We start from the raw sequence: 24,077 nt of genomic DNA, 5'->3' as shown, positions 1-24,077 counted from the left end.
AAACCTGAGAAATGGAACTGGAGTGTTACTAACAGAAGTTCTTTGGGGACTGTGTTATATAAGATTATTTGGTTGGGTGTCATCTAATGCAATGACCATTTGGTGGGGCCTCTGTAATGAGCTATAGAATGTCAGAAGCACTGTCCAAGTTTTATATGAGGGACAGGCTTGATTTTAGATTCAGAACTGTAAAGTTATCTTCTTCCTGTGACATTACCCAAGCATGAGGCTCTTTGCAGTCTAATCATTGCAGAGTACCCTGGTTTACACCATTTTAAAAACAAACAAACAATGCTACAATCTAAGCATGCCTGGAAATAGGATCCCTCTTTAGGGTCACCCTAAAGTCTGCATTTCCTACAGACTTAATCATTTACATATTATTGCTATGTAGGCTTCCGCAGAGAATTCCACCCCCGAGCAGAAGAAGTGTTTCCAGACAGAGGTATTGCTTTACATTATGGATATCTTCCACATAATTGGCCGAGATGATGGGGAATCTTCCAGTTTAAGAGGTGAGTACCATATGATCCCAGGCTATCTTGCAGACTGAATCTACTCCACAAGTGAATCACGAGCCAACTTCAGATGACGATCTGGTGATGCTTGGATCTTTACAAAGACTGTTGGATTTGATGAACTTTGGTAGGATCGAGTAAAGCAGTTCTTACGTTTTTAAGCAATGGTGCATTACTCAGGATCACATAACACTCATTTCCTTTCGAAAGATGCTGAACACTTTTACCCTGTAAATGTAAAATGTAAATGTAAAATGTATCAGTGGACTACAGGGATTCCTCAGAGCTGTGTATATGCACGGAAAGCCCTGGGTGTGTGCCGCTGCTGCGTCGAATATGCAACACAGCAGCCACCTCACAGCCATTACGGGGCTTTTCCCCAAAAGCTGTGAAGGAAAAAAGCCGGGGACTGAACCCGACTTTTTTCTCCAGAACGAGATAAGGATGGTGCATCCGCCTCCTCACTCAGGAGTCGCAGTGGAGACGCGTCATCCATTTGGATGACAACCGCTGATTGGCTGCCATCTGCCCGGGCAGACGTCAGGGGGAGAGCCCGACTGCCAGAAACCCCAAACTCTTGCTCCTGAAGCATCAGAACCACAGGGTTTTGCTTATCGTAGTGGCAACCCATTGCCATAACTTACCTTCCCTGATTTATTATAGAGCTGACTTCTCTCCATGTAAATGTATTGTTGTTAGTGGGGTACCGCAGGGCTCAGTCCTGGGCCCAGTGCTCTTCAGTGATTTTATTAATGATTTGGACAAGGAGGTGCAGGGAACGCTGATCAAATTTGCAGATGACACAAAATTGGGTGGGATAGCTAATACCCCGGAAGACAGAAACAAACGTCAAAGTGATCTTGATGGGCTGGAGCACTGGGCTGAAAACAACAGAATGAAATTTAATGGGGACAAAACCCAAGTTCTACACCTAGGAAAAAGAAACCCAAATGCACAGTTACAAGATGGGGGATGTGTGGCTCAGCAATACTACAAACAAGAAGGATCTTGGAATTGTGGTAGATCACAAGCTGAATATGAGCCAACAGTGTAATGTAGCTATAAAAAAAGCAAATACTATTTTTGGATGCATTAAAGAAGTATAGCTTCCAAATCACACAAGGAATTGGTTCCCCTCTATTTGGCCCTGGTTAGGCCTCATCTTGAGTATTGCATCCAGTTCTTGACACCACACTTCAAGAAGGATGCGGACAAGCTGGAGCGTGTCCAGAGGAGGGCAGTGATCAGGGGTCTGGAAACAAAGCCCTATGAGGAGAGACTGAAAGAACTGGGCATGTTTAGCCTTGAGAAGAGAAGATTGAGGGGAGACATGATAGCACTTGTCAAATACTTGAAAGGGTGTCACTCAGGGGAGGGCCAGGATCTCTTCTCGATCATCCCAGTGTACAAGGCACAGAATAATGGGCTCAAGTTACAGGAAGCCAGATTCCAGCTGGACATCAGGAAAAACTTCCTGACTGCTAGAGCAGTACGACAATGGAACCAGTTACCAAGGGAGATGGTGGGCTCTCCCACACTAGAGGCCTTCAAGAGGCAGCTGGACAACCATCTGTCAGGGATGCTTTAAGGTGGATTCCTGAGCAGGAGTTTGGACTTGATGGCCTTATAGGACCCTTCCAACTCTACTATTCTATGATTCTAGTGACAGATGCACCCCTCCTCTAGTTTGATTTTGAAATGGGTTGAAAATTTAGAAGTAATTTTACAGAACTTTTTTTTTAAACAGGTGTTCTCCTGAGTCTTCAGGATAGCATCTCCCCCTGAACACAGAGTTAGTTAGGGCTGTTGGTCAGGATGGGTTGGAGCTCCATAAGAGTCCAACCCTGCTAGTTTCTCTAGTCTTCTCCTTTCCTACTTTTTCTTTCCAAGTAACCACTGAAACTCTCCTTAGCAGGAACTGAGGGACCCACAGCAGGATGACAGGTGGTTGACTCCAGTTGCTTCTTGGATGGAAAAGCGATTTTTTTTTTCTTGGGTGGAAAAGTGATTAGCAATTGCTAATATTTTCCAAATACCACCTTGGTTTGCCTCATTTCCCATGTTGCATTGCACTTCTTTTGTTTGGAAACGGGAAGATTTGCATTCTTTAAAAAAGCGGATGGAAATACACAGTCCCCCACCAAAGAGTAAAGGCTGAAAACCCACATTTTTGCAAGAATGTGCACATTTTCCAAATGCAAACACAAATCTGGAAATTTGTGAACATTTTTGGAGAACATCTCCTGTTTAAGTTCTGGGTTGTGAATGGGACATGTGAAGCTCCAGCGTCCAGTTGGAAGTTCATGGATACCCATCGTTGTATTAGGGTGGAGCGCCATGGGCCTTGTACTGCAGCATGTACTTGCTTCCTTTGAGAGATTGCATCCAGAAAAAAATAATAATCACAATCAATTTCAGACAGAGTTTTACTGTCCTGTTATAGCATTTGCTACGTACATATAAGAATAGTGATGCATTTTTCCACATCTATGACATTTTGCTCCAAATGCTGGGCAGGGCTGTGAAAGATGCGTTTTACCACAGTGAGCACACAGCTTTCTTGTTTGGACTCTGATTTCTCCTGTGCCTAAATTGGCAGGCTCTCCTCTGAACTTATCTGGACAAATTTCTCATAACCTGTTTCAGACATGTTTTCCATTACTGTTTGGGTGTGTGTAAGGTTCTACAAGTACCTATTGCCTTTTGCAAGTTCAGTTCAGACTCTCTAAGTAGTATCTCTTTCAGTCCTTCATCACTCACACGGAATCCATATTTGTCTCTAATCATATCATCCTCACTATTTCCAGACTCAGTTTTTTTGCTTTTTTCCTTAGTTCTGTGATATTTGAAGTGGAGGCTGGTGGTTCTGATTTTGGAAGGGTTGTGAATCCATCCTGGGTTTCAGACAGAACCAGACCGAACTCTAAATGAGCCATCCATGGTGCTGAACGTATTGGGGGATAGGCCTCATAATTTTACGTAAATTGGCTCCTTTATGGCCATTTACGCAAAATGGATCTTTACAGAAAAGGCTGAGTGATTAGAAATCATTGAGCTTCAAGGCCCAATGGGTGAACTCATCCATGTCCGATTCATTGGACCCTCGCACACCACTGTTCATCCCTGCCACAGCACTGCATGAGCTTCTTTTGCAGCTCAGCAAGCATCCAACGATATTGTGAGCACATCTGCCCTTGTCCGGAGCTTCCATTGTGCGTGACAATAGAGACTCTGGAAGTTACATAATTTCCCCCATTGCGTAAATGGGGTCCTTACAGCTGCCATTTATGTAACGGAAAATGCACGATTTCCGAAACCTGCATTGGACATTGCACAATGGAGGTTCTGGACAAGAATGAACATGCTGCAGGTGCCCAGTTGGGTCTGGGGGTTCATTGGACTTCCAGACCCAGTCAGGTGCCTGCAAGATCCCTAGCCAGAAATATAGATGTTTCCATAGCTTAGTGAAAGATGCAAGTCCATCTTTGCCCAGGGTTCTGCCAAAGCTATAGTAGTGCCCTTTTAGTTTATGTGAATTACTGCTGCAAGATGGGTTAATGACCACTAGCTTAGATAGCTTTAGAATGGGATTAGACAAATTTATGGCAGAGGATAGTTTTGTTGATGGCTAAAACAAGATACTGGACTAGCTGGAGCACTGGTCTGCTCCAACAGGCCTGTTCCTCTGTTTTTAAACTAGGGAATTATTATTTTTGTTGACATTATTTTCTTTTTTCTATTCCTGCATTATATATCAACATTACAATACCTAGCATTCTGCAGAGAATGATCCATCGCAGTCCTGGCTCTATCTATCTATCTATCTATCATCTATATCTTATCTATTTATCCATCTATCACAGTATATGGATTTTTGACATAAATAAACAAATGTGATTGAAAGAGTTTTCTTTTAAGACTCTAAATAGTGTAGGTAGGTGCCCATCAACAAAGGAAACTTTAAAAAATGCACAGTACAAGTTCCCCAAAGCTTATAACGAAGGAGGAGCTTGTAGCGTAGGTGTAGAACGTGTCCCTCAAGCAGCCTACCTTTTTGTAGGAAGTCCCACAACTTTATCCCTTTCTGTGATTCATGCCTTGCAGGGAATGGTGATATCAGAAGTGCTTTGGAGCCAGCAATGCCTTTACTTCTAATGAATGTTTCCTATTTTACCCAAAAGCTGGTAGCGAAGCTTTATGGAGGAATGTTTGTTGCTGAACCTAGAAAGATCATCCTCTTCCTTTCAGAACAAGTGATAGTGGTAAGATACATTGGTTATCTAATTAGGGATGTCCTATAATCCCAAAGGTTTAATTACAAGCCCAGACATTGTAGAGCTACTGATATAGACAACTATACTGAATCTTCCTTATGTCTGATTCAATTTCCATTGGGGGGAAATACATGCAAATTCTTAAGCAAGCTAGTTGGAGGGAGGCAATGCTGATTAGATGAGGAAACATTTGAACAAGATAGTTGGAGTTTATGAAACGTTATTATTTGCATGCCACTGAAAGCAGTGGAACAGCATCTTCATTAAGATTTGGGTTCGGATGGGCATTTGAATGCATATCCAAATGTGCATCCCTTCAAAAGTAGTGAAGTGGGTTCGACAGCACCTATATTTGGTTCTTCATCGTGGTCTCTATGCATCACACATATGGGCTTTGCGCCTGCGCAGAGACCTGAACGGAACCTTCTATAGCTAAGTGAAACGTTTTAGGCGGGAACCCCTCACTCACACTACTGCACATGTCCCTGGGGTTCCCGCCCTTACTTCAGTTCTTCATCGTCCGCCATTGTGCCTAGACCTTTAGAACGAACCTCTTAGCGTTTTCACCTATTCTTCAAAATTCTTCAAAATTCTTCAATCCTTTCTAATATCTTCTCTTTTTTCTAATATCTTCTCTTTCTCTTACTTAAAAAAAAAAAAAGAGTTTATTGTTAGTTAGATTCTCCTCAGCGACTTTCGGTCGCGGTCGCCTGAACCGCATGGCAGTGAAGGCCCCATTCCGAAAATGTGTTAAATGTGGAGCTAAGCTCCCTCCTACAGACAGGCATTCCTTGTGTGTCCTTTGTTTGGGCGAAGGTCATAAGGTACAAGCCTGCCACCACTGCATGGCATTTACCAAGCAGACTAGGAAAAACAGAGCCAACCGCTTACGCGCCGTTTTGTGGGAGAAAGCCCTCAAGGCCACAGACGCAGTGAAAATGGACAAAACGGCATCAAATAAGACCATTGGAGACCGCAGCACTGAAGTGTGCGATGAAACCATGGCGAGCAGTAGGGCATTGATACCCCTTACGCCTAGGTGGTCATTGGCAAGCTCCGCGGCCAGAAAAATTACTAAAAAGGCCTGGACGCCAAAGTCTTCCTCCGATTTGGAGAAGAGGAAGAAGAAAAAGAGGAAGGACGCGGAGAAGCCCTCCTCGAGGTCTGCCAAACCGGCTCATAGCCACTCAGCTGCTGCGGCTGTACCAACGGTTTCCGCAACCGTCTCAGTACCGAGACCCCATTCGTTACCGACAGTAGAAACAACAGCTACGGTACCGATTTGACCCCCAAGTCTATCTGAGGGTGAAATTCGAGACTCAGTCTCTGCAGCTTCAGTACGGGACCCGACAGGGCCTTTAGAAACTGAGGAAATTATCGTTGTACCTCAACCATCGCTGAGACCGACGATCACAGAGAGATGCACACCAAGGCATGAGTGGGACAGGGCCTCCCAGTATTCTGAATCCCAGTCCAGGCACGAATACTATGACTGGGACTACTATCGGCCACAACGATATTTCCCACATGAGCGAAGTTACCAGTACCCACCCGAGGCTTACTTCGCCCAGCCTCCACCCACATCAACGATTCTCCAAATTCCCTTGGCTTCACCTCCGTCTCACCAAGCCTGTCCAACACCGAGCCATTGCCGTCATAGCCACGCATCTACGGTACCGACGGCGACCGCAACCGCCACGGTACAGGCTCATCAAGAGCAGTTAGAGCCAGCACAACAACAGCTGCAACTTGTCAGACCGTCTTCACCTGAAGATGATTATCCATCTGACTCCGAATCGGGATTGTCAGTTACACCGTCGGTACGATCACCGGAAGATGCGATACATGCACAAGATCCGTCTTCACCGTCCGAAGACATGGGCAGGTTTTCAGAGCATATGCTGAGAATGGCTCAGGCACTCGGATTGGATATCCAGCAGCCCGATGACCCAATGGATGATCCGATCTATGACGTGTTTCATACTGAGAGTAATGTGGCAGTTGCCATTCCCCTTCCTCCTGTCTTAAAACAGACAGCACAGCTTTCTTGGAAGACTCCAGCTTCCACACAAACTACTTCAAGGAGACTGGAAACTCTCTACCGTATACAAGAGAAAGATGCTGGGTTCATATCTCAACACCCAAAACCTAACTCCACTGTGGTGGAATCAGCCCAAGGCCACTCACAGAGGAACCATTCCGCTCCCGTAGATAAAGGGGGCAGGAAATTGGACCTAACAGGCAGAAGGATTTACTCCTCTGCTTCCCTTGGTATCAGAGCCTCGACTTACCAGGCAACCATGGCTTGATACCAACTCTTCCTCTGGTAGAAAGTAGGGTCACTATGTGACTATCTCCCAGAGGACAAGAGAGACTTGGCTAGAGTTTTTCAGGCGGAAGCCTTTGCTATAGCTAAACAGCAGCTATCCACCGCGAGGCACCAGGTCGACTGCCACTCCAAAAGCATGATGGGTGCCGTGTCTTTAAGGAGGCATGCCTGGTTAAGATCCGCCAATCTAACTCATGAAATGAAGACCAGGATTGAAAATATGCCCTTCGACGGCGAGGGCTTGTTCAACACCAAAACTGATGACACGCTGGACTCGATATATAAAGCCCGTACTACAGCAAAAAAGATGGGCTTCACTGGCCCTCCTCCACAGTATAGACCTAGGCGTTGGACGAGGCCGCCTATTCAGCAACAACAACAACAACAACAGCGCTCTCAATATCAAGGACAGCCGAGACAGCAACATCAACTCCAAAGAAAACGACCTTACCAGGGTCGCTTCCAGCAAGACAAGCGCCAACCCGACTTCAGCAAAAAGCAGCATGTTTGACTCCTTTATCCCAGATCCACCATCCTTCGCAAACCACCTAGCACCCTTTTACCATCAATGGGAGTTAATAACATCCGACTCCTGGGTGCTCACCATCATCAACACGGGATATGCCATCGAGTTCGATGCCCTCCCTCCTTCTTCGGGAATGAAAGTAACAGCGCCATCCCCTCCTCTGCTGCTCGAGGTACAAACCCTACTAGCAAAGGGAGCCATCTGTCCCGTACCAGCAGACCAGACTAACCAGGGTTTTTTTTCGCATTACTTCACGGTCCCGAAGAAGGATGGGGGTCTTCGACCGATTATGGACTTAAGGCGATTAAACAAGTACATCACCCCCAAAAAGTTCCTTATGACAACGGTAATTTCCATTCTCCAGCTTTTGCACAAGGGGGTTTGGTTCACTGTGGTGGATCTGAAGGATGCGTACTTCCATATTTCCATCAGGAAGTCACATCAAGCTTACCTGCGATTCTCTATCGGCATGCAACAGTTCCAGTTCACCGTCCTTCCCTTCGGACTTGCCATGGTACCGAGGGTCTTCACAAAGGTGTTTTTTTTTTATATAGTTTTTATTTGTTTTCTACACTATATAAATATACATAAAACATTACAATAGTAATAATAATAACAAAAGAAAAATATCAAACAACTGCTACATACATATTGAATAAATGTTGAGTACATATATGTTGAATAACTATTACCTATACATTATCATACTACAACATAATCATTCTTAACATAAAAGTTCACCCCCCCACCTCGGGATCATTCCTGAGTCCAAAATCTAATCGTTTCCTCTGCTGGCGGTTTCCCACTTCCCTTAGTAAACACAAATATTAGGAACTGTTTCCAGATTCCTTCAAACTCATTTATTTTAGTTACGCCTTTTCTCCACTTAATATTACATGTCAATTTATCATTAATGGCTATATCCCATACTTCTTTATACCATTCTTCAATAGAATATTCCCCTTGAATCTTCCAGTTCCTAGCTACCATCAATCGTGCTGCAACCAGCAAACTCGATATCAGCTCTATAGTTCCTTTTCCACACTTTATATCTTCAAATAGTGACAGCAATGCAATCTTTGGTGTTTGTTCTATTTTCATTCCCACTATTTCTTCAATTTCTGAAAACACCATCTTCCATAATCTTTGTACATATTTGCATTGCCACCACATATGTAAATACGTTCCTTTTTCCCCACAACCTCTCCAACAATTTGCTGAATGCTCATTATTTATCTTATTCAATCTAATCGGGGTTAGGTACCACCTCCATAAAATTTTAAAATAGTTCTCCTTTATTCTCACTGATAAACTTCTCAACACTCTTTGTTTCCATAGTCCCTCCCAGCTCTGTCGCCCTATTTGTACCTTCAAATCTGACTCCCATACCATTTTCTCTGGGTTCTCTCTAAACTCCTTCTCTAACAATAATTTATATATTTCACTCATTAACCCTTTTAAAACTATACTACCTCCTTTCCCTTTTTCCTTATTTACTATTAACTCTTCAAACTTCGTCATCTTTCTACAAACTCTATTATCTTTAATCCACTTTTTATTCCATTGTTCTAATTGCCCATATTCTAACCAAGATAATTTTTTCTCCTTTAACCATTTTTCCATATCCTCTCTTGTTTTTATATCTCTTGACCAATCCTTTAATTTCATTTTACTTTTCTCTTTTAATATTTTACATAATCTACCCTTCAGATCCTCTGGGAAATTCTTTAACATTATTATCGGTGCTAAGGGAGAGTTGCTCGGAAGCAGCTTCCCTTTAAATTTACTCCAAATTTCCCATTGAGTCCTCAGGAGTGGATTATCTATACTTCCAACCCACTTTCTCCCTCCATCTTTAAAAAAAACATTGTCCAAATTCATCTCTATGTTACTTATAGTTTTTTCTTCCATCCAGTATAAATCTCCTACTCCTATAATTGCTTCTACAATATGTCTTAATCTATTTGCTACGTAGTATAATTTTATATTTGGGAGACCCAATCCACCCTTTTTTTGGCTTAGATACCAATTATTTTTATTCACTCTTGCTCTCTTTTCTCCATTACAATATTTATTAATAATATTTTGCCAACTTTTTATCTCAGTGTCTGATATTTTTATTGGTAACATCCTAAACACAAAATTAATTTTAGCTAATATCTTCATTTTTATTAAGGCTATTCTTCCGAACCAAGATAAATTTAATCTTTTATATTTCTCCAATTTCTCTAATACCTCTTTCTTTAACCTCGTTAAATTTTCCTTTTCAAGATTCTCTAAATTTTTTGTAATTTTAATTCCCAAATATTTAATCTCCCCCCTAACTTTCATTTAGGGGGGAGATTCCCTTATGTTCCCAATCCTTTTCCTCCTTCTTAGTATAATTAAACAACATCATCTCTGATTTAGACCAATTTATTTTTAACCCTGTAATTTCTTCAAATTCCCTCAACTGATATTTAATTCTTTCTAATTTTCTTATTGGGTTCTTAATGGTCAATAAAGTATCATCCGCAAACATGTTGAACTTTATTTCCCTTACCTCTCCAATTCCTTCTAATTCTTCATCCTCCCTTAGTGCCTTCGTCAAAACTTCCATAACCATTACAAACAGGACCGGCGAGAGCGGACATCCTTGTCTTGTTTTCTGGCTAGTGCAATCACTGACAAGGAAACTTTTGAGTCCATGGCCACAGCAGATCGTAGACTTTTAACATTCAAGACTGTCTTCCTAGTGGCCATAACATCTGCAAGGCGTGCAAGTGAGTTTAGAGCTCTCAGAGTAGACGCTCCTTACACAGTTTTTCATAAAGACAAGGTTGTACTACGCACAGACCCAACTTTCCTACCTAAGGTAGTGTCAACCTTTCATCTATCTCAACACATCATCCTACCAGCCTTCTTCCCGAATCCTACAACACCGCTGGATGCATCGTTACACACGCTTGACGTGAGGAGGGCCCTAGCTTTTTACAAGGCGAGGACCGAGAACTTTAGAAGAACAAATCAATTATTTGTTTGTTATGGGGAGCCATCCAAGGGACTCTCTGTGTCATGACAGCGATTGTCACGCTGGATTATAGAAACAATTGAACTGGCTTACTCTCTCTCAAAACTAAAGCCGCAACAACCTGTGACAGCTCATTCTACCAGGGCTGTAGCAACATCTGTTGCTTTCAACAGAGGTGTCCCACTGAGAGACGTTTGTAAAGCTGCGATGTGGTCCACTCCATCCACGTTTGTCAAACACTACAGTTTGGACACTTGTGCTCGGCAAGACTGCTCCTTTGAAAGGACAGTGCTCTCTGAGGTCCTAAGATGATGCACCAACCCACCTCCAAGGTATGTCAGCTTGCTACTCGCCCATATGTGTGATGCATAGAGACCACGATGAAGAAATGCAGGTTGCTTACCTGTAACTGTAGTTCTTCGAGTGGTCATCTATGCATTCACACAACCCACCCACCATCCCCGCTTGGTGGTATACAGGGTGTACGCATGATGCATTTATTATCTGTGGTGCGATATACAATTGAAATAATTATGTATACGCTCATGTTTATGGGGGCACAATGTTGGACTCCTGTAAACTGAGGTAAGGGCGGGAACCCCAGGGACATGCGCAGTAGTGTGAGTGAGGGGTTCCCGCCTAAAATGTTTCACTTAGCTATAGAAGGTTCCGTTCAGGTCTCAGCGCAGGCGCAAAGCCCATATGTGTGAATGCATAGATGACCACTCGAAGCACTACAGTTACAGGTAAGCAACCTGCATATTCACATACTGCTGCTCAGGATCCTTGAAGCTGGGCTATCTGAGACACTCAATAGTTTTCGTAGGTATCAGAGACTGTGGGATAATGGAGTAAAAAACACAGTGGGATAAAATTTAAGGACAGGTTTCACAGATCGCTAGCAGGATCAACTTGCTGGCTTTCCAGTGGAGGCTTATAAGGCAAGGAATGGCCAGTTGTGTTTCTGCTGTGAGATCTCCTGCAAGCTTCTGTTTCTACTCAAGTTTTTAAATACCGCTTTCAGTGTTTGTTTGACACTCTGAGCCCTAATTACCTCTTTAAAATTATATTAGTAGAAAAACGAACACTAAGAGCAAATATATTAAGTAAGCATGTCAGCTTTGAGTATCAATCCTGATTCCTGGAGGATCATTCATATTTCTATCCTGAACAAGACAGCATTCTATTTTTTTTTGCAACAAATGAAATGCAGATGTTCTGATTTTGCTCCATCAGAAAGGTACCCGTGATGTGCTAAAAGGCATCTTTGATGTCTGTGTTAATTCACAATGAAATGGACTATGCCCAGATCCAGTGCATTCTGATCCTCCTTATTTTCTAACAGGTCAAAGAAAAGGTTATTTTTCACAAGGAGGACATGATAAAAGTCCTGCACAGCAGCTTAAACCGAGCCATCTTGTACTACCTGTTCAGTTCTCTTTCCGATCAACAAAGGCTCCTCGAAGTCCTCCACACCCTTCAACTGCAGTGGGACATCATCTTTGCAATATCTAACTCTAGCCTGGACTTCATCACCTGCCTTTTGTATTGCCTGTTACAGATACAAACTATGAGGTAGCAATTCTACTCTTTTGGCAAAGACTTTAAAGTACTTTGCTGCTACAGCTGGAGTATAAGCAACACAGTGGACATTTGACCATGTCTTTTATCAGGGGCTTTTATGTACAAATATACAAGCACTGCGTAGGATAAGCTAATAAGCTAATACTTTCATTCAGAATTGAAAAGTTAATGCTAATAAACAAAACCAATTGATTCCTGAACAATCCTATAACAAACATTATAAAAACCACACTGGCAAAACTAATATGTAAATAGTAAATTCTTGAACAAACAGCTAATTCAAAATTACATGAGGGGTGACAATGGTAAAAATGAAAATCTGTGAACATAAGAGCTACATGAAGAATAAAAGGCTACATGTCACAATGCTGAAACATGTTGTAGACCTTGGGCACAATAACTCGGTTCCGATGACATGCTAAGCCATGGTGGTTAAGTATTTTGAGTTAAACATTATGGCTTAGTGTGTTGTCTGAAGAGGCCTAATAAGAAAGGCCTGAAGTTTGGGTCCTTGAAAATGTTATTGGATATCATGCACAGTTAGAAGGAAATTAAAAAGAAAACAGTTATTTGAATTTCCACCTAACACATGTTGGCTCCTGACTGTCTCAATGAAGAATTAAACTGTGGTGCTTCCAGATGGATGGCTCCTAGTGCTACCAGTCAAGAGGGAATTGTTTGGCAGCTATTCCATCTTCCTGTTTGGGGATTTTTGTGTGGGAAGAAGCAGTGGGAAAACATAGAAGGGTTACAATTGGAAGAGGATGAAGTCTGGACCCACCCACCCCATAAAATCCAGACAAGCTGATTGCATGTTAGAAGACTCATCTGGAAGGACTCCTTGATGCCTGTGTTGTGATTTCTTTGTGTAATTTTGGTTAGCTGTTTGTTCAAGAACTCTCTATTAGTTTACGTGATAAAGGTTCCTGCCATACAATGCTTGTTTGTATATTTGTTTGTCTTTAAGTCTGTTCCTGGCTGAGTAGATTTTTGGTAAGGAATATTGTGTGCCTTTTGTTCTTTGTACATTGTACACACAGTGTCAGGAACTGAGCCCTCTGCAGCATCCTCACATTGCACCACAGAGGAAATGAGCTGGGAGGGAATCAGCCATCATGGTAGATAAGAAGGAAGGCAAAGAACAGTGCTGGCCAAATGAAATGCTGTTCCACCTTCGTGGATGTCCAAGACTCCTCTCATTTAGTACTAGGAGAGTTCTTTAGCTTGGGCATGGAGGTATCAGACCTACCTGACCAAGGTACATGCAGTGGGAGCAGTGATAACTAGGGGTGTGCTCCGCTTCATTTGTTTATAGTTCATTTCATTGATCCCACAAGTGCAATGACTCAACTGTTTGCAGTTTATTCAGACAATTATTTTCTCTGCCACAGCTTTCCAGAAGACCAAAAAAGACAATGGAGACCAACTTCTGATCACTATATTTTCTTGGTCCCAAGAAAAGAAGAGAAGGGGGTGGATGACCTCTCTGCTTCGAAGAATGGTAATCTATACTTACAGTAGGGAATGTGATACTGTCAAGGCAGCAGTGTGCCATCTGATTTAAAGTGCTGGTAAGACTATTGCCTAGAGGAAGGGAGATGGGATTTGAGCAACTCCCATTAATGTTGATAAAAGGATAAATGTATAAGAATTTAAGTTCAGTGCATAAATCACTAAAAAATGCCCCATTTGCAAATATAAATGAAGTATGATCAGAAAATGTTGGCAAATTTCTGAACTTGTGTTCGTATTTGCAAAATGTGCACTTTTTAAAATATGCAATTTTAAAAATGCACAATTTAAAGGGTGCATTTTTAAATTGTACACTTAAAATACTTCTAAAAATTCTTATTTTTGTGCTTTAGGCAGGGGGGAAAGAGCACACCTTTGAAACATGTGCACTTTCCCCATTCAAAATGTGCACTTTCCCCATTCAAATGAACTGAAAATATAGGCCACAAACAAGAATAGGAGTGAGCTAAACTGAGCTTTGAAGTTGATTTATTTATTTGATTTGTATCTTGCCTTTCTTGAAAAATAGATCACAGTTAAAGAATTATAATCATTTAAAAAACTGATTAAAACAATACATCAAAATACAACAAAAACATAACAATTGCAGGGGTTTTAAAAAACTGAAAAACAGTTCGAATAATTTTGGTGAGCTCAAGAATCCTTAGTACTCCCATTCCTAACTGAGGGCCACAGGTGAAGTTCTTTGTTCATTGCGCCCTTCATGGCATTGTATGGCGCATCTTGTAGATATGATTCGTACCAACATTCCTGTGCTATCCAAGCCAAATAGAACCAAACAAAATGCTGAAAAATTATCAATTCCAATAAAAAATTGTATGCTGTTCAAATCAATAGAAGGGAAATTGCCTGCTTAGCTTTATTACATTTGACTCTTTGAGTGTTCTAAATTTTGTCCCTGGGGGTGAATCTACCAAAAATACAAATCCCAAAGAGGTGTTCATGTCTTTTCTTTTTGCTGCCACAGACTAAGATTCTTATTGTCAGCCATCTAGCCCAGTATTGCCAATAGTGACTGGCAGCTCAATGGCACCCCAGGATTTCAGGCAGGATTCTTTCCTAGCTCTATCTGGAGATGCCGTAAATTGAACCTGGGACCTTCTGCATGAAAATCATGTGCTCTACCACACTGAGCCGTGACCCTTCCCAGTGGATGAGTGACTTCAAGAAGCAGCAGTTTGCAACTCCTTCCCACGTCAGATTGTAACTGTGAAGCATGGGACCACTTCTAGTGCCCGTTATGGACTAAAGGCAGGCTGGCGGTGGACAGAAAAACTGGACAGGGATGGATGCAGCCCACAGGCCTCATTAGTTGGCCTTCCCTAGACTATGACATAACTTTCCAGCTTATTGGAAGCCATACCCCTAGTGGCATAGCTAAAATGTAGGTTAGGCCTCACTGTTGTGCCTTTTAGAAACCAGCCGAGAGCAGAGGTGTTATCTTAAGTGTTTTATTGCTTTGACTCATTAGCCAGCCAGAAATCTCTGGCCAAGCATGCAGGAGAGAATTGCTGCTTTTGCAGAGGTAAATTGAGAGACACATAGTCATTTAAGTGGAATACAGAAGTTCCGTCCAAAGACAGGACCAACAGGTATGGAAGCAAAGTCCTACTGGTCCGGGTCGGAAAGCTAAGCAAGGGAGCCGATATCACGGCGCAGAGAGCAAAGCGGGAGCCAAAAGTCCAGTCCATGTCGAAAGCCGGGTTAATCGTCCAGAATACAGGGGTCCAGCATCCAAGCGAAGTAAATCAAGCCGGTCCAGGTCATGAATCCAGTGTCATGGTCAGGAGGCAAGGTGAGGAAACACACTGGCTATCAGGAGAGTAATTGGTGTTTGCCAGGCTGAGCCAGTGTTTGGCTTCTTCCTTTTAAAGCCCTGCCAGTATGACCCCACTCTGATCCCAGCTGTGCCTCATTATTCCACCCTTTGACCCAGCCCCTTATTTAAGCTCAGTGTCTTTTTCCTGCCAGTTCTGCAGGCGCATACTTCATCTGACTGCTTGAGTCTGTTCTGCCATTTTCCTACGCCTCCTTTCACAGGGGCTGGGTGGTCTAACTGCCTCTGTCTCTGCCTCTGCCTCAAGAGAGACAGGCAGGGTCTGACTAGCCTGCGGTTCCTCCAAGGGACCTGCATCCTCCTCCGTTTCACGGCTTCCCTCTATCTATGTGCCGGTCTCTGGCCTAGCTGTGGGGGAGGAAACACCCTCTACCTCTGGTAAGTTCGCCACTTCCTCGTCTGAGGAGGCTTCCTCGGGTGAATCCTTAACACTGCCTCAGATCAGATGGAGCTTGTTCAGGGTCCACTCTTTTGTATTAAAGTGGTCCTATCTTTTGTGGATGCCAGCAATAGCTCATTAAGACTTGAGCCAATATTTGTTGCAACCTTTGTAAGACATCACCCAGTGACTGCTCTCTAACAAAATTTGTTTCACATGTTCATGTATGCCAGCTAATAACTAACAGTTGGATATTTCAACTGACTCTGTTCAAAAATATTGTGCATGAGAAGTTATATAGACATCTGTGTCTTATCTATGGTGTTATATCTGTGATGTCCCATTCACACAAATGGTGTTATATCTGTGATGTCCCATTCACACAAATCAAGTCAACACTTGATGTTGCAGTAGTCAAATGACAAACATAACACGTTAAATAGTTTCTTTATCAAATGATCGTTTATTTGCTAGTCACTTACAAATGGAAATAACATGTTTATCAGTTATTGAACTAGTATGAAATAATCTGTATTAGACATGTTGGCAAGGTTTTATTCCTAAGGATGGTGTTCCCTATGGTGATCTAAATCTGTTCATTTATTTGAGGAGTATTTATGTATTTATTAGCAGCATTTTATACTGGGTGGTGTAAAAAAGATTTAAACCATCAAACATGCATTTATTTGTGGCATTTATACACTGCTGAATATAATAAAATCTCTCAGTGGTTCACAATATTAAAATACAATATTAAAAGCACAACAAAATAACTACAGTAAAAACAATTGAAGGAGCAGCAAAATGAGTTAGTTTACTTACAGCCCAAGGAAAGCCTGGGTGTAGAGGAGTGTTTTTAGGAGACATTTAAAGGATGTCACATTTTCTGCTTCCTGAACTACATGAGGTAGGCTTTTCCAGATGATGGGTGCCACTACAAAGAAGGCCCACCATCTGGATACTTCATGATGGCATTCTGTTTATTTTGGAATGACCAGCAAGGCCTCCTCTGCTGATATTAAAGATCACCTGGGTATGTATAAAGGAAGGCAGTCTGCTAGGTATCCTGGCCCCAAGTTGTTTAGAGCTTTATGTGACAATAAAACCAGCTTGGTAGCTAATAGACAGTCAGTGCAGTTCTTTTAATACAGGTATTATGTGCACATGGCTATGTGTCCCAGTGAGCACTCTAGCTGCTGCATTCTGCACTAGCTGCACCTTCTGAACCATGTACAAGGGTAGCTCCACATAGAGTGCATTGCAGTAGTCTAATCGTGAGGTTACCAGTGCTTGGATCACTGTAGTTAAGCCATCCCTATCCAGGGACAGGGTTAGTTGGCATACCAACCAAAGTTAGTAATAGGCACTCTGGGCTACTGAGACCACCTTGGGCATCCAGGAGCACCCCCAAACTACAGACCTGCTCCTTCAGAGGGAGTGCAACCCCACCAGAACAGGGAAGTACCTTAATTTCCGGATCTGGGAATGGCCATCTCATAGGGTCTCTATCTTATTGGGATTCAGCTTCAGTTTATTGGCCCTCACCCAAGCCATATCTGCATCCAGGCACTGGTTCAGAATGTGCATGGCTTCTCCTGATTCAGATGTCACAGAGAAACAGAGCTGAGTGTTGTCAGCATACTGGTGACACCTTGCCCCCAAATTCCTCATGACCACTCCCAGTAGCTTCATATAGATATTAAATAACATTGGGGGTAAGATGGTACCCTGTCTTATCCTGTTCCCAAACATATAAATATAAAAATGCAAAATGAATATACAAAATAAAAAATGAACATTGCGAATGGAAGGGGAAATAACAAGACGAGACAAGAACTTGGGATTTAAATAGGGCCACATTCATTTAAGAATATCTGCAAAGGAAGGTGGAGGCCCAGGCGGGCATCCTATCTTGGCCAACGTCTTGGCCATAATTGGGATCGGGCGATCCATTCATAGCTCGACTGGTGACGTGTGTCTATCACCACCCGTCAGGATTCCCCTTTTGGGGTAGGTGGGCCTTCCGATGTCACTCCCCCTCAGGTTGCAAAACTCTGAGTGAGTGAGTGAGTGAGTGAGTGAGTAAGGTTGGCCTAAGAAATAACCCTTATCTCGGGTGACCATATTTTGGAAACCAAAAAGGAGGACAACATGGTCGCCCCCAAGGGGGCATGTCCAGCACCAAGGGGGCGTGCCCACCCGAACATAGCCTTTGTCACATGTCTGATTTTACAGCACACATTTAAGACAAATCTGTTCTACATAACATCTTAATGTTAAAATCACTGAAATAAACAACAAGTGAGAGATTCAATGTATCTGAAATTAGCTTCACTCACTCCTACTTTTGTAGGTTTTGCTGTACTTTGAAGCTTTTGCTATACTCTGTGTGTTACATTCTTCCCTTCCGTCAAATATCTTTTCTGACTGTATCTTCACTCATTGCAAGCTGCTGTTGTTGTTAACAGGGTTTGCTACTGGCCGGATGGCTGGCTTTTTTTAATTTCAATTTTTTTAAAAAAGCTTGTGTATAATTGTCACAAGTTTCTCTACTCTAACATTAGGGTGGGTGTTGTGGCAGTGAACACTACTTTGCCCATTCACACTTCTCACTTATATACATTAGCTTCTATATATACACCACTTCGCACATCCAGACTTTGAACTCCTGTCTACTTCTTGCACAAACATGCAACTCTGAGACCCTCTTCCTAATGCCCTGCGTTTCATGCCAGCACCATGGGGCTAAGTTACAATAGATGTCTCTGGGTTGTCTGTGCAGCCTCTGTTATCTCTCACTCTAAGTCATTGCAGACAAACCAAAGCCTCCAGCCTCAAATAATCTCTCTCTCTCTCTCTCTCTCTCTCCACCCCCCCCAAAGTCTCCCAATGGTCCAGCTAGGCTGCACACTTGTGGCTTGGGATATTGCTTATTGCAGGTTATTACTTGGTCATGTCTGATGACACTTACATTATTATTATTATTACTAGCTGTACCCTGCCACGCGTTGCTGTGGCTCAGTCTGGTTAAATTGAAAAGAAAAAAAAGACGAAGCGGATGTTTCTAATATGTTTAATTTCACAATGCTTGTGGATATACAATATTTTTAGTTGTTCCATTTTCTGTGTAGATATAGAGATTGTCTGGTTTGCCGACTCTAGAACACGCAACATATAATTGTCCATGTGAGAAGCAATCTGTGTCTAGATCTAAACCGCGCAATTCTAAAGATTGGCCCTGAGCTTTGTTGATGGTGATTGCAAACGCCAATCGAATTGGGAATTGCAATCTCTTAAATTGAAATGGCATATCTGTTGGAATCATAGGAATGCGAGGAATGAGGACATCTTCACCTTTGAAAGGTCCTGTCAAGATTGATCTCTGACTATAACAATTGCCACTTCGTCTATAGTTGGAGCATTGAATCTTCGCACATGTTCTCCAGCAGGCGTTTTGTCAGCATGAATAACAATCTTGTGTGTATCAGATGGCATCATGTCAATTGCTGTTTTGAACAAATGTACTAAATTGTTTTTTTCGTGAAGTAGCTGTTGCAGTTTTGAAACGATGGACCTTTTTATGCCGGTATAAATTCCGCAGCGTGCATTCAATTCATCATTGCCATCACCAATGAAATACATTTGTAGGAATTTATGTTGACTATCTTGAAACGGAAGGAAGGAGCCGGCTTTATGATAAATTTGTCCTTTGACTTTGAAAGTTGGCATAAATGGAGCTGTGATGATTTCTGCGCCGAACAACGTCATTTGGAAGCATGAGTTGTATTTCCTGATGTTAGATAGGAAATGCTTTGATTCTGCGGTATATCCGGCAAGCAAAGTTTGTAATGGCTCTTGTGGTTCTCCAAGTTGAGGCAGTTTAATTTCTCCAGCAGCACAACACATTCCTTTTGTTTCTCCATTAAATTTAAGAGCCTTGCAATAGACACACTTCAGTCATAGTGCCGATGAGAACATGCCACCTCAAACTATAATCATCAGCTGGGTTGTACCGGAATGCAAGGCGATTGTAATTGTGTGATTGTTTACCATGGAGTCGTGTTTGACGCTGATGTGCTGTTTCTTGTTGACGTCTTTCAGCCACTCTCAGCCTGTCGCATTCATTCTGTTGAGAACAAAGCAGATCTGAAGCTGTAGAATGCGATTGCTGTGCTCACAACCGTGCATCTTGGAATTGTTGTAGATCACAAGCTGAATATGAGCCAACAGTGCGATATGGCTGCAAGAAAGGCAAATGCTATTTTGGGCTGCATTAATAGAAGTATAGCTTCCAAATCACGTGAGGTACTGGTTCCTCTCTATTCGGCCCTGGTTAGGCCTCATCTAGAGTATTGCATCCAGTTCTGGGCTCCACACTTCAAGAAGGATGCAGACAAGCTGGAGCGTGTTCAGAAGAGGGCAACCAGGATGATCAGAGGTCTAGAAACAAAGCCCTGTGAAGAGAGACTGAAAGAACTGGGCATGTTTAGCCTGGAGAAGAGAAGATTGAGGGGAGACATGATAGCACTCTTCAAATACTTAAAAGGTTGTCACACAGAGGAGGGCCAGGATCTCTTCTTGATCCTCCCAGAGTGCAGGACACGGAATAACGGGCTCAAGTTAAAGGAAGCCAGATTCCGGCTGGACCTCAGGAAAAACTTCCTGACTGTTAGAGCAGTGCGACAATGGAATCAGCTACCTAGGGAGGTTGTGGGCTCTCCCACACTAGAGGCATTCAAGAGGCAGCTGGACAACCATCTGTCAGGGATGCTTTAGGGTGGATTCCTGCATTGAGCAGGGGGTTGGACTCGATGGCCTTGTAGGCCCCTTCCAACTCTGCTATTCTATGATTCTATGATTCATCCTCAAGTCTGGCTGAACGTTGCTTGGCTGGTTCCTTGACACGTATTTAAGGCATTCTTTTTCTTTTTTTCTCGTTTGCTGATGCCCGTTCTTCCTCAGTCTGATTTGCAATTTCTCGTCGCAGTGCTTCCACTCTGCGAGTATGACAACCTAAGTGTGATCTTCTGCGAGGCATTATTTGGATGAAGTAAAGCAGATTGTTTGGTTTTTAAAAAAGGATGTTTTTACGGTGAGGAGGTTAGTGGAAACTCCTGGCAGTTACCTTTCTTCAGAACGTGTAACTGTCACAGGTGTGACATCTATATTCACTCAGCCAATTGTGAGAGAACATGCAAATAGGAGAGGATGCAGAGGCAGTGGATTGGCTTACTGGTTGGCGATGTCACAATGATCAGCAGGAGTGGTTTTGAGGAGGCCTATTTCTTCGATTTTAAGACAAACTTTTGACCCCATATAGAACATAGTTCTTCTTCGTGGTCTCTATGCATCACACATATGGGCTTTGCGCCTGCGCAGAGACCAGACCGGAACCTTCTATAGCTGAGTGGAACGTTTTTGGCGGGAAACCCTCCCCCACGCTACCGCGCACGTCCATGGGGTTCCCGCCCTTACCTCAGTTCTTCGTCGTCCGCCATTGTGCTTAGACCATAGAACCAGACCTCTTAGCGTTTTCTCTTTAAAATCCTTTTTTACTTCAAATCTTTCCTCTTTTCGCTTATTTCTCACTTCTTAACATCTTTTCTTCTATTCTATCTAAAAAAAAAAAAAAAATTTTTTTTTTTTAGTAGTTAGATTTTCCTCAGCGATTTCGATCACAGCGCTTAGCCGTATGCCAGTTAAGGCCCCATTTCGCAAGTGTGTGAAATGTGGAGCTAAGCTCCCTCTAACTGACGGGCACTCCCTGTGGGTCCTGTGCCTAGGTGAAGGCCATAAAGTTGAGTCTTGGCTGAATCTTCGAGGATGCACAAGATGGCAGCCAGTAAGTCCGTTGATGACCGTTGCACTGAGGTGCCTGGACATTCCAGAGCGGCTAATAGGGCTCAGATACCCCTAACGCCTGGACAAACGGCAGCCAGTAAGTCCGTTGATGACCGTTGCACTGAGGTGCCTGAACATTCCAGAGCGGCTAATAGGGCTCAGATACCCCTAACGCCTGGACAAACGGCAGCCAGTAAGTCCGTTGATGACCGTTGCACTGAGGTGCCTGAACATTCCAGAGCGGCTAATAGGGCTCAGATACCCCTAACGCCTGGACGGTCACTGGCGAGTTCCGCGGCCAGGAAAATCTCCAAAAAGGCCCGGACTCCCAAATCTTCGAGAATGGACAAAATGGCAGCCAGTAAGTCCGTTGATGACCGTTGCACTGAGGTGCCTGAACATTCCAGAGCGGCTAATAGGGCTCAGATACCCCTAACGCCTGGACGGTCACTGGCGAGTTCCGCGGCCAGGAAAATCTCCAAAAAGGCCCGGACTCCCAAATCTTATTCTGAAATGGAGGAAAAAAAGAAGAAGAAGAAGCGAGACGCGGAAAAACCCTTGTTAGGGTCATCCCGCACGGCGGAACTGGCTAGGAGTCACTCTACTCCTCCTGCCATACCGACCGCTTCGATACCGAGGCCTCCCTCGGTATCAAGATCCCAGTCGGTACCGATGGCTACGGTACCGACACATCCTCCCAGTCTATCGGAGGGCGAGTTGCGGGATTCGGCTTCAGCGGCCTCTTTCCGAGAGCCTGCCAGGCTGCAAGAAGTTCAGGGACTAATCCCTCTACCGCCTTCGCCAAGGCACACTCTAAGGCGTCAATGGGAAGGAGCTTTTCAATACTCTTATCCCCAGTCAGTATGTGGTGACTATGTATGGGATCGATATCGCCCACAACGATACTTCCAGGGTGACCACCAGTACCCTCAAGAAGAATATTATGCGCACCCTCCGCCTACGAGGATGTGTCATCTACCGCTGCCTCCACCGCCCGCCCACCAAACGTCCACGGTGTTGACGCCTCGACACCGTACGCAGCCATCGGCATCGACTGCCGTGGTTACCACGGTACCGACGGAGCATGTAGACCTCCAGGTGGTTACAGTATCCTTGCCTGAGGATAATTACCCATCGGATTCTGAGTCAGGGTTGTCGGCTACTCCATCGATGCCTTCACCAGAAGATGAGGTTCATGACAAGGACCCTTCTTCCCCTTCCGACGATATGGTCAGATTTTTTGACCATATGCTTAGAATGGCTCAGGCATTAGGACTGGAGATCCAGCAAATGGATGAATCGGTCGTCGATCCAATCTACGACATTTTCCAGTCCACAACCAACCAACGACTTGCCATCCCTATTCCACATGCTTTAAAGCAAACGGCTCAATTATCTTGGAAAACACCGGCTATGACTCAAGCCACATCGAAAAGGCTAGAGACCCTCTATCGAGTCCAAGAGGAAGATGTACAGTTTCTGGTCCAACATCCCAAACCTAATTCGATCGTAGTGGAGTCGGCTCAAGGCCACTCACAGAAGGCACATTCTGCACCCGTGGACAGAGAAGGCAGAAAGTTGGACCATACGGGCAGGAGAATTTACTCCTCTGCCTCTTTGGGCATCAGGGCATCAGCCTACGAGGCTACCATGGCACGATACCAGCTCTTCCTCTGGGAGAAAATAGGATCACTATGTGAACATCTCCCAGAGGACAAAAAAGAGCTGGCACGAGTTTTCCAGAGTGAAGCTTCAGCCATAGCCAGGCAACAATTGTCGACAGCGAAAGGTCAGCAGAAGCAGCAGCAACAACAGCTCCAAAGCAAACATCAGCCCGACTTCTCTAAGAAGCAGTGGGTTTGACTTCTTTATCCCAGATCCACCTCCCTTTGCGAACCGCCTAGCACCACATTACCATCAATGGGAGTCAATAACATCGGACTCCTGGGTGCTCACTATCATCAACTCGGGGTATGCCATTGAGCTCGATGTCCTTCCTCCTTCTTCGGGGGTGAAAGTAACGGCGCCATCCCCTCCTCTGCTTCTCGAGGTACAGACCCTCCTAGCGAAAGGAGCCATCTCTCCAGTACCCGCAGAGGAACTCAACCAGGGGTTTTTCTCCCGATACTTCACGGTCCCGAAAAAAGATCTGGTAGCGGACATTTCAACCACCCTCAACCTGTTGGTCTCGTTGGGTCTGTGGGTCAACGAGGAGAAATCCATCTTGACCCCACAGCAGAAGCTGG

General features: G+C 43.7%; 1 protein-coding gene across 1 annotated transcript in view; it reads left to right on the top strand.

Moving 5' to 3' along the window:
- WDFY4 (WDFY family member 4) overlaps positions 1-24,077 on the top strand; it is a 213,579-nt gene that overhangs the window by 160,980 nt on the left and 28,522 nt on the right. Inside the window, exons 30-33 of the mRNA XM_063127391.1 lie at positions 395-515; positions 4,623-4,780; positions 12,003-12,232; positions 13,633-13,742. Of these exons, the coding sequence (XP_062983461.1) occupies positions 395-515; positions 4,623-4,780; positions 12,003-12,232; positions 13,633-13,742 (619 nt within the window). The remainder of the gene's footprint in view (positions 1-394; positions 516-4,622; positions 4,781-12,002; positions 12,233-13,632; positions 13,743-24,077) is intronic.

This window comes from Elgaria multicarinata, chromosome 5, assembly GCF_023053635.1.
Source record: "Elgaria multicarinata webbii isolate HBS135686 ecotype San Diego chromosome 5, rElgMul1.1.pri, whole genome shotgun sequence".
In the NCBI taxonomy this organism is placed as follows: Eukaryota; Metazoa; Chordata; class Lepidosauria; order Squamata; family Anguidae; genus Elgaria; species Elgaria multicarinata.
Note: the sequence above shows the minus strand (reverse complement) of the source record. Positions and strands in the feature narration are given on the sequence as shown.